This window comes from Cucurbita pepo, chromosome LG03 (genome assembly GCF_002806865.2).
Source record: "Cucurbita pepo subsp. pepo cultivar mu-cu-16 chromosome LG03, ASM280686v2, whole genome shotgun sequence".
NCBI classification, from domain to species: Eukaryota; Viridiplantae; Streptophyta; class Magnoliopsida; order Cucurbitales; family Cucurbitaceae; genus Cucurbita; species Cucurbita pepo.
In genome coordinates, this window is record NC_036640.1 from 4420912 (window position 1) to 4431928 (window position 11017).

Consider the following 11017-nt stretch of genomic DNA (forward strand, 5'->3'; position numbering starts at 1 on the left):
ACGTGCGAACTTCGAGGTCAAAGTCAAAGAAGTGATGCCAGCAGCCACGTGGACGCGATTGCGTACCCTTGACTACCGGGTCAATTCCGCCAGCGTGGCGCGTTTCATTTTCTCGTAAAATCCCATTTGCCCAAGTTGCAATTGATAGGTCCAAAAGGAATTTACTTTGTTGACTTTTTTTTTAATATATTTTTTTTGAAATACAATTATGAAAATTTCACTAAAAATAAGGTTAGGCTATAAATTTGACTCCCAACCCATATTTTAATTTTCAATATATAATTTAAAAAAGTTGAATTGAATTAAAAAATAAAATCGACAAAATGAATAAAGAATCATTGTTCTGCATAGTCAGTTCACTCGGTACTCTCCATAATTAGAGTATGAACTCGGCAAGAGAAGTAGAGTTCTAAATCAACCAAGAGAGGTCCAATCCTTCATTCCTCATTCAATTCTTTACGTTATTTTTCAGTCCAAAACGAGAATTTAAAACTTTTAAACCAATTAAAAACTGGGCTTATGTTAAATCTTTAACAAATTTCGATAACAGTAGAGGAATCAAAAACATACATTTTCAAACGTTGAGGACTTAATTGTCAAAATTTAAAATCGAGGGACTAATATGGCAAAAATATTAAACTTCAAGGACTAAAAATATAATTCATCATAGCTGGTCACAAAAGTTCGATTTTTTTAATTTAAAAATTCTCTCATAAATAATTAGGTTTAAAATGAGTATTACTTTTTGAAAAGGTTGTAAAACTAAGCCGCCGCCGCCTAATGGAAGGGTTCAATAAGGCGCGTGATAGTCATGAATTTCATTGTTTTTGACTGACCAAAATCTCCCTTCATTTGGTAAAATAAGGCTGTTTTTTTTAATAATATATAAAGTAAGTAAATGTTTACCACAATTGGTCTCTACCATATATAATATTTATATTAATAAACTTTATTCTAAAATTAAAATTAACTCATTTCACGTCAAATCATTCATGGGGTTAATCAATAAAAACGTATTCTCAAATCGAAAGTTCAAATTTTTATAATTATTTTATAAAAAAAATTATTTAACAGAAAGAATGGTCAAACATGAACATAGCTCAATTGATTAAAATATTTTATATTTGATTAAAAAATGAAATGTCTAAAAAGGTAATTCCACCCGCCATATTTTATTTTTTCGAAAAGAAAAAAAATGATAATTGAAGATATATAAATTAGGTGGAATGTGAGGCCAAGAGGCTCCACCAAATTCAAATTGCCATTAATTAGTGTTGCAACCAAAAGAGGGTTTCTTCTTCATCATCATCATCTTCATCTTCATCATCTTCATCTTCATCAAAGGTCTCTGAAAATGGAGAATTTAATGGGTCTCCTCAGAATCCATGTCTTTAGAGGTGTCAATCTTGCTGTAAGAGACGTTGTTAGCAGTGATCCATATGTCGTTTTCAAGATGGGCAAACAGGTTTCTTCTTCTTCTTCTTCCTCCTCCTCCTCCGAGCTCCGGCTCGAGTTTTGGTTTTTTTTTTTGTCGTAAAGCTTTTGACTTTAGAATCATCTCGTGATTTTGTATTTGGGTTTTGAATTTCGTGTCTTAAATTTACTCTAACACGTCAATTTTAGCTCTGTTGACTTTTTTTTTTTAACTGAATCGATCGTGTTTCATGGTATATACAGAAGTTGAAGACTCGAGTAGTGAAACAAAATATCAACCCAGAATGGAACGAAGATCTAACTCTATCAATCCAAGATCCAAACCTTCCCGTCTACTTGGTAAATAATAATTGAACACGAAATCACGAAATCCTTTTGCTTCAATGAAATTAAAGAGTTTTGTAACGTTGTTGTTTTGATTCATGTTTTACGTAGATCGTATACGACAAGGACAAGTTCTCGTTCGATGACAGGATGGGGGATGCGGAGTTCGACGTTCGACCGTTCGTGGAGGCGGTGAAGATGAGATTGAACAACCTCCCAAATGGAACCATCATAAGGAAGGTTCAACCAAGTAGGGAGAATTGCTTGTCTGAAGAGAGTTGCATAGTTTGGGGAAATGGTCAAGTTAGTCAAAGAATGTTTCTAAGGCTAAGAAATGTGGAGTCTGGTGAAGTTGAGCTGCAATTGCAATGGATTGATATTCCTGGCTCTAGGGGTATACATTAAACTACTTGTGGCCTCTTAATATATCCATCCAATTGTGTTAGTTTCAATAATTTCTACCCTTCTGTAAATTTTGTTATGCTCGGGATTCAAATTATGATCTGGGATTTGGATTTAATACTTGATGATTCCGACATTCTCTTTCTACGTGATCGTGTTTTCCTACTTGACTTGAACTAGTTGAAGGGTCGAAGAGCTCCCTACAAACCGCCACGAGTTCTTTTAACATGTTTTGTCTTCACTCATATGCTTTATAAAAAAAAATTTAAGACCGTCATCCAACATAGTGTCCACAAGACAGGGTGGAAGCAAATAAATTTTCACTGTTCTTGTCTTTGGCTCGTCTTTCAGTTCTCATTCTCGTAAAATTTTTAATTTATTTTCATGGGATTCAGAGTAGTGACTCTCTAGAAAAGATCGGTGTGAATTTTTAAAAAATTTTATTTTTAATATTTCATAAGAAAAAAATATAATAAATTTGTTCTACCAACATAATTTTTAAAAATTCCGTCTTTAGCCTCATTTAGCTAGTAGAAAGAAATTTCTCCCCCCACTTCCTTACTCATTCCTCGATTAAGAGAAGATTCTCTCTGGTCGGGATTCTATCCTTGTGGGTTTAATAAATATCTCTACTTATGATTAGCAGAGAGGAATCCCGTCTTTATCTAAAATTTATTTTTTTGTTTATTAAAATTAGTTAAAGAATAATAATAATAAATTCAAAACAAGAAAATAAGGCGATTCTCTCAAACTTATGTCCATGGAATAATGCTTATAAATATATAAACATTATCACAATAATGCAATAACCAATTGACTTATTCAAATTATTAAAATAATAATAATAATAAATTAAAAAAATTATTTTCTTCTGCTTACGTGTCCCAATCTTTAATATAAAATTTCGAGTAGATTTAATTAATAGAACCTTTTTAATTTAATTTAATTAACCCTTAAAAACAATTTAACTGATTAATATATTATATTTTTAATAAATAAATAAATAAATAAGTCAAGTAGGTTTGTTAATTTTAAAAGGCATGGAAAAATTTAAAAATTAACCCACTTTTGTTTGGATTATGCTGTTAATTTTTTTATTTTAATTTTTGAAATTATTTATTATTTTTTAATAAGCCTCAACTTAAAAAAAAAAAAAAAAAAAAAAAAAAAAAAAAAAAANAGACAGAGGATAGGATTATGGATTTGGTTCGTTGAGGGTGAATTAATAATTAATTTTTCTAATGTTAGTTGAATTAGTGGGTGACATGTTCTATGTTTTGTTCTTTATAAATTTAAATATAATTAATATATTAAAGTAAAAAAATGATAAAATTTACCATTGGATCATTTTGAGTTTACCTTGAAGATTAATATCAATTATATCTATGGGTCCTTTATGGAATAATTTTCCAATTTTTTTTTTTTTTTACTCTATTAATTTATGTTCCCACCAATAATTCAACCCTCCACATTCCATTGTCATGATCAAGGTCCCATCTCCCTCGCTCATTCCTTCAATCACTCAATTCCATTCACATTTTTCTACACATGAAAATAGACGTTTGAGTAAAGGAGATGTAGTTCGGGAACGAACGAGGGCAAAAGCTGGTGTGCATGTAACACTCTAGTAAAAAAGACGTGGTTCAAGGATGAACCAAGACGAAAACTTATGGGCATGTGACACTCGAGTAAATGAGGAATATATGAATGAGAACGATCCTATGAATAAGATGAGTAAGAAACACTTTAAAGAATTGAAAGTCAGTATTTATACCAAGAAGGTGTACGTTCCTTTTCGGTGGTACGATCATAAGAACTCCATGGTTAAATATGTTTTACTTGAAGTAATTCTATGTTGGATGACATTTTGAGAATTTTTTTAAGATGCATGTAAGTGAAGATAAAATATGTTGGAATGACTCGTGTTGATTGGTTGGAGATAGTCTTCACTCTTAGAAGCGAAAAGTAAGTAATGTGACTATGTTGTAAGAGAATGTCGAAGTCATTAGATGCAAAATTCGGATTCTGAATTCTGATCCAAATCCTAAGTATATGGCGTTACAAATTATTCAATAAGACTACAAAATATTTCATTGTCTCGACAACGGTCATGCAAAGACAAAGGAGATAAGGTAAAGTTGGTCAAGTCAACGATTTATGATATGAAAGCTTTGTTTCTCTCATCCAGACACAAGCTTCGTCTCTTTCAAATCAACATATTTAAGTAAAATAAATTAATATTTAAACTACAAAGCTTCGTCTTGATCTCGAGTCAAGTTGAGACAATATTTCAAGCGTGTAATGGAAGTGAGTGCATTTGCAAAGCTAGACGCAAGTGACTTCGTCGCCTCATAGTGACAATCTTTAAGTTTGAAAAGACAAAATTAGCTCCATAAGTCCGCTCGCAACCAGTCGATTCTTAAGCCATTTGTTTTCCCTTCACGGTTGTCATTTTTCAACCACCGAACATTTGACCTATTCATCGAAAGTATATAAGTGTAGTGATAGGATCTGCATATGCGAAGTGGGCTTTTAATGGGCTCAAAGAGTGGCAGCTGGGCTTAATGGAATGGGCCAACTTGAAAACTGGGTTTGATGTAATGGGCTCATTTGATAACTGGGCTGAAAGGGACAGCTCGGTTGGCAACTGGGCTTAATTGTTTAAATTGACTAAGTAGTTTCATTAATAATAATAATAATAATAATAATAAATAAATAAATGTATTAGATATTGTAAACAACAATATTTTTCATCATGTTATTATAGTTTAATAATTAAATTATTATAAAATTGTGTTAAAATTATTGAAAATAAAGAAATATCAGTGGAAATTGATAAAATAAAACAAAGGAAGAAGTAGGTAGGTGTCCTTCCTGAAACCAAATATACTAATATCTTGACAGCATTCCGAGTAACTCCTCAACCGGGAGTTCCACCCGAAGAAGCAGGGACCGATGTAGCTGCTGAATCTTCTACTAGTACATGGACAACTGTGTGGACTGATGGGCTTGCCAATCTCGATCGTTGAATTTATAAAACTATCACTAAATAACAATACGTTGATAAAAAATAAAACCCTATCAAAATTCTGAGATGATTATTTAATTAAATTATATAAAATATTCGTAAATAAAAATATATTCACGTTAAAATAAAATATAAGAATAAAAAATTTCAAAGTTAAAAAAAATAATTAAACTTTTCAAAACTCGCACAATAGAATTTATCTCAATGTTTAGAAATATATTATATAATTTTATAAAATTACTTCGAGAATATTTTGACTTAAGATTATGAAATTTTATTCACGTGTTAATATTTTATAAATTTTTCTTAATTTTATCGATTTTTCAAAATTTTATAGATTCGATAGACATGATAGATAAATAATATTTTATTATATTATATACTAATTGATTAAATAGAATAAAATTATCTACAAAATATTAGTCCTAATATTAAATAATAAGATCTTTTTTTTAGTAAAAATGGTTTAAAAGAGTGAAAATACTTGTTTGTTATTATTATTATTATTATTTTTTTGTGTTAACGTTTTTTTTTTAATAAATTTATTGTAGTCAAAATTTCATAGATATTTTACTTTTTCATTAAGTTATATTCGAAACCATGCTTTGATTAATTCTTCCACGTGGGATTACTAAATTAAATTTATCTTTCTTTCTAAATAAGATAATTTAGTTTTTCAGTTTTTTTTTTTTTTTTTTTTTTTTTTNATATGAATTTCTAAAAAATTTATTATTTTTTTTTCATAAAATATTAAGATAAATTTTACATTTTTTTGATATGTTAAAATATCTTTGAAATTAATATATATAAAAAAAAATGTAAAAAGATGATAAAATTTTCTCAAAAAAGAATTTTGATATTGGAATATCTCTAATCTTTAGCCTATCATAAAAAGAAAGGATAATACAGAATTGGTGGACGCATAAATAAATTGATGAGTGGCCAAATGGTTAATGAGATACAAAATCGTTTTTATATTTATTTTGAGATTCATTATATTAATGTTTTATTAATATTTGAAGAAGTGGCATGTCACGATTCAAATATGCTAATAAGATAGTAATTTAGTGAGGAAATAACTTAATCAATTCAAATACTTAATTGAGAATTTTCAACAAGTTAATGATAAAATTAATTTTTACTTATAAATTGAAGAGTGTTCTAAAAGTAAATGACTATTTTGTAAAATTAAGGCCACAAAGGGATTTCAATTCCTTGAATAACTAGATGAATTTCGAATTCCACAAATTCAGGGCACAAAATTAACTGTATGAATTCCGAATTCATCCGCGTCAGAAAGAGAACAGCACAATCAATTAGTGAGAGATATGAACTGATAATTTGTTTGTTTTCTTATAGAACAAGAGGATTTCCGCTTAAGATCTAAAATCAGAGAGGAGAAACCCTTCTAGAGATGTTTTGGTACCTAATCGGTTACAAACGGCAAAAGGATGGATAGTTAATCCTCAGAGAAACAGAATCGCAGACTGTACATTAACAAATCGACTGATAGTACCTGATTTTGTTGAAGAACTCTACGCCTAATTTGATTCAACTCTGAAACTACCTTTCTAGCGACGGAGAAAACTAAGAGCGCGACATCATCTTCTTGAACTCCTCGAAATTTACATGGCCATCGCCGTCGACATCGACGGAACTGATCATCCGGCAACAATCTTTGAGGCTACATTTTTCACCGAGGCGCTTGAGAACAAAGTGCAACTCCTTGGCCGAGATTAGGCCGTTCTTGTCCATATCGTACAGATCGAAAGCATCCTGTAGATCTTTGTTACCTCCGCCCTCTGGATACGCGTCCTGATGAAACGCGGTAAACTCGTCAAGGTCGATGAATCCATCGCCATCCGTATCGATCTCTAACATAATGCGGCGGATCTCGTCCGAGGAGATTTTGCCGCCGAGTTCACCGAGGGCAGCGCCAAGCTCGCTAATAGAAATCTTGCCGTCGCCGTTCTTGTCGAACTTCTTGAAGATCTTCATGACCTCGTCCATGGAGCCCAAGGCTCCTGGATTCGAAACCGACTTCTTCGCCATGGGCGTGAAGCTGAACGAGAGATCAATGAGATTTGAAATTTGAATTGCGAGAGAGAGAGAGAGAGGAAAAAAAACTTGGTTATATTCTTAACTTTTCCATTTTTTTATTGGTTAGTTTGCAATTGACGTATATATAGAGACCGCCGAACCCTTTCACGCGGTTTCCACGCGTTATTGCTGGCGGTGATCGGGAGTGTGCAAGTGTAGGAATGTTACAGTATTTACTACCTTTTTTTCCGCTTTATTTATAAAAAAAATATAAAAAAAAAGTATTTGAATTATCTATATTAAAATAAACTTTACATTTTTATTATTAAACTTTAATGGTATTTTTGTAATATTATTATTATATCTTTTGATTTTTTTTTTATAATATAATAAAAATATTGATAATGTCAGAACATACTAAAACACCATTAGGAATGTTTAAATGTCGTTGAAATTTTGGTTAGAAGTTATATTATTATTATTATTATTAAATAAGGATAAAAACCAATGTCGAATATTTGATTCTATACGGGCTGGATTTTTTTTTGTCCTTTTCCTCTTTTTAAAAAGGTTTCGATTTTTATTCTGTAAATATATGTTGACTTAATAAATGTGGTGTATATCGTAACCAATTTTAACATTCCCTAATAAAAAAAATGATATTGTTCAAAAATACAAACCATGAATCTGGACTAAAAAGATGTATAAAAATTTATGTTGTGACAAAAAAATATATTTAATATTATCTTATAGNGCATATTGTAACGACCTAATCTATATCATCTATAAGCTTAATTAATTTTGTGTTCAACTTAAATATAGTTCAATTGGTTAAAATATTTTATCTTTGTTGAAAAGATCTAATGTTCGAATCTCCAATTCGATACGTAAATGTTGAGAGAGGTACCTCTCCCAGTAAGACAGTGGCTAGTGAGCATGTGATACCTGAATAAATGAGAGGTGCATGAATGAATTTAAACTAAAGCAGAATGATGTAATAGAGATTTAACCGTAATTTCATACCTTAATTTTTCTTGTTTTGTAACATATTTTCTAGAAGAATTATTTTCCACCAATCGACTAGATTCGCCGGTGACGTCCAACCATTAAAAGCTCGCCACGTAGCATTAGTGGGTGGGACCCGAAACACAACGTCCACAAATTAGAAAGCGGCAAGGCAGGCCGGGTAGGGCATTAAGATGCCTTTTTCCAAAAGCAAGCTTCCGTGGTCCTGGACGCATCTGATTACGACTCTTTTCCCGCGTGGGTTAAATAAATTCACTTTTTTTTTTTTTTTACTTTCCTTTTTTCGAAAAAAAAACTGTTTCATTCAATAAATTTTAAAAATTAAAGCTAAATAAAAAGTCGAAATATTTATATTTCTAGATTTAATAGTAATTAATAAATAATTATTTTTGGTATTATTAAATGTGGTCGAGTGTGTTCGTGGTAAAGCGCGTTGAGGTCCAATGCTTGTTGGACTAAATTTTGGTTTTTTTTTTTTTTTTTATTTAGTCTTTATTACTACGAATAATTCATTATTTATCTATTTATTTATTTAAAGAAAAAGACAACTAGGATATTTAAATCTCGTACCACTTGAAAAACCAACTAATTTATGACGGTTGGGTTAGGTTATCCTAACTTAATTTTAATATATATTTTATTAACAACACTAAATTGACTTTTATATAAATATATTTAAAATATTAACAATATAAACCTAAACTATATTTGAATGAAAGCAATTAGGAGGATATGATGTCTAAGGAAGACTTGAAAAGAATTGAAAGTTACCATCCATAGGAATAAGGTGTACCTCTTTCCTGACAGCTCAATCATAAAAACTTCAAAATTAAGTAGGTTGGTTGAAACAATTTTAATTGGGTGACTTCTTGAGAATTTTCCTAAGATGCATGTGAGCAAGGACAAATATGTTAAAATGACCCATGTTGATATGTGCCGATAGTCTTCACTCTTTAAAACAAGAAGTGAGTAATGCGACCATGTCGCATAGATGCACTGAAATGTTGGGTATACAGGTGCCGAATCTGAATTTCCCATGTCGTAGAGATGCACCGAAATGTTGGGTATACAGGTGTCGAATCTGAATTTCGATATCATATATATCCCACCTCAGTTGGAGGGGGAACGAATCATTTTTTATAAGAGTGTGAAAACCTCTCCTTATTATACGCGTTTTAAAACCGTGAGACTAACAACCATACGTAATGGGCTGAAACGGACAAAATATCTATTAACAGCGAGCTTGAGCTATTAAAAATGGTATGAGAACTAGGCATTGAGCAGTGTGCCAGCGAGGATGATGAGCCACGAAGGGGTGGATTGTGAGATCCCACGTAAGGACATGAAAACTTCTATCCCCAATTGATACATTTTAAAACCGTGAGGACTGATGATGATACGTAACGAGCTGAAGTAGACAAGGTGGTGGGCTTAAGATGTAAAGAATATAATAAAGGCAAAAACATTATTGAAAAAGGATATTATGTTGCCATTAAAATAACCGTGAAAGTTCATATAACAATGGAGGTTAAGAGATAGGAAAGGCATCTTATATCACTAACTTCAATTTTCACTCCAAACATCTCGAAATCTTTGAACAAATCTCCTTCGAGGCATTCGTAAATTATCGTTTTGTTTAGGTTCATCCACATGAAGCCTCAGCTTTACTTCTATTGACCTACGTGTAAATTTATGTTTCAAATCGTAATCAATAGCTGAATCATTATCGAACATGATAACTCGAGATATTAGGTTATAGAATAAAATAATGAAGAAGAGACTCGTATTGTAACAGTCCAAGCCCATCGTTAACAAATATTGTTCGCTTTGGCTCGTTATGTATCACCGTCAGTCTCACAGTTTTTAAAACGCGTCTACTAGGGAGATGTTCTTACAATAAAATAAATGTTTTGTTCTCCTCTTCAACTGATGTAAGATCTCACAATCCATTCCCCTTGGGGGCCCATCATCCACGGTAAAATTAAAGGGAGGTCTCTCACTTCATGTTAGACGGTAGAACGGAGAGAGGTAAAGCTGTTTGAAGAACCTTAATGGATGAGCACCTTAGCGGACTCACTCACAATTCCATTGCGACCTTTTCTTGCCCTCTTCAAAGGGGTCGAGGCGAGAAATGGCTTGAACGGAGATTTCCCAACCCACCTCTAAAATATCCTGCATAATGAAAGGTAAGCTTGTTTGATTTGTAGCAATTTTATAACATGTATATAAGTGAAGCCAAAACAAGCCAAAAAGACCTGTATTAGTCTGTTGGTATAATCTTCACTCTTAGAACCTAAAAGTAAGTAACGTGACCATGTAGCATGAGATGCAGAGAAATATTGGGCACACAATAGCCAAATCTAGATTTCAAATTTTGATCTAAATCCTAAACAAGAGATGGTACATTCCATTCCGCTCGATTCAAATTCTGAAATATTTCAGTTTTGCTAGTTTTGATGAACACGACTATCCAATCCAATGAAAGAACGTGTGTTTTATATTGCATGTTCTTGCACAGAATCTTTTCGATTTGATATCTTGGAAGTCCATTTTGGACCTCCAACTTTGTTCATCTTTAGTTTCCTATTCTTTCTATAAACAAGCTTGGCAAAGCTGATACTCTTTTAGCATTAAAAATTAAAAGTTGGGTATCTTCCAATTCATAAATGATACTCATTTCCATTCTGTGGAGGGCAGCCTGTAAAACAAAGCTATCAAGAAGATCCAAGGGAAACCAAAAGCTTAGTAGGAAAAAAGTTAGGT

General features: G+C 31.7%; 2 protein-coding genes across 2 annotated transcripts; one reads left to right on the top strand and one right to left on the bottom strand.

The window, feature by feature from the left end:
- Positions 1-1245: 1245 nt before the first annotated feature.
- LOC111790083 (protein C2-DOMAIN ABA-RELATED 1-like) lies at positions 1246-2307 on the top strand. The gene is made up of 3 exons (XM_023670882.1): positions 1246-1465; positions 1678-1773; positions 1870-2307. The coding sequence occupies exons 1-3, from the start codon at positions 1355-1357 to the stop codon at positions 2161-2163; spliced, it is 501 nt and encodes a 166-aa protein (XP_023526650.1). The 5' UTR covers positions 1246-1354; the 3' UTR covers positions 2164-2307.
- A 4129-nt stretch (positions 2308-6436) lies between these two features.
- LOC111789941 (calcium-binding protein CML24-like) lies at positions 6437-7330 on the bottom strand. Its single transcript, XM_023670675.1, has one exon. The coding sequence runs from the start codon at positions 7238-7240 to the stop codon at positions 6776-6778; it is 465 nt and encodes a 154-aa protein (XP_023526443.1). The 5' UTR covers positions 7241-7330; the 3' UTR covers positions 6437-6775.
- Between the last annotated feature and the right edge of the window lie 3687 nt (positions 7331-11017).

Coding starts and splice junctions, on each gene's coding strand:
- LOC111790083 (XM_023670882.1), top strand. CDS start 1,355: ATGGAGAATTTAATGGGTCTCCTCAGAATCCATGTCTTTAGAGGTGTC. Junction 1,466..1,677: donor TTTTCAAGATGGGCAAACAG/GTTTCTTCTTCT, acceptor TGGTATATACAG/AAGTTGAAGACTCGAGTAGT. Junction 1,774..1,869: donor CAAACCTTCCCGTCTACTTG/GTAAATAATAAT, acceptor TGTTTTACGTAG/ATCGTATACGACAAGGACAA.
- LOC111789941 (XM_023670675.1), bottom strand. CDS start 7,240: ATGGCGAAGAAGTCGGTTTCGAATCCAGGAGCCTTGGGCTCCATGGAC.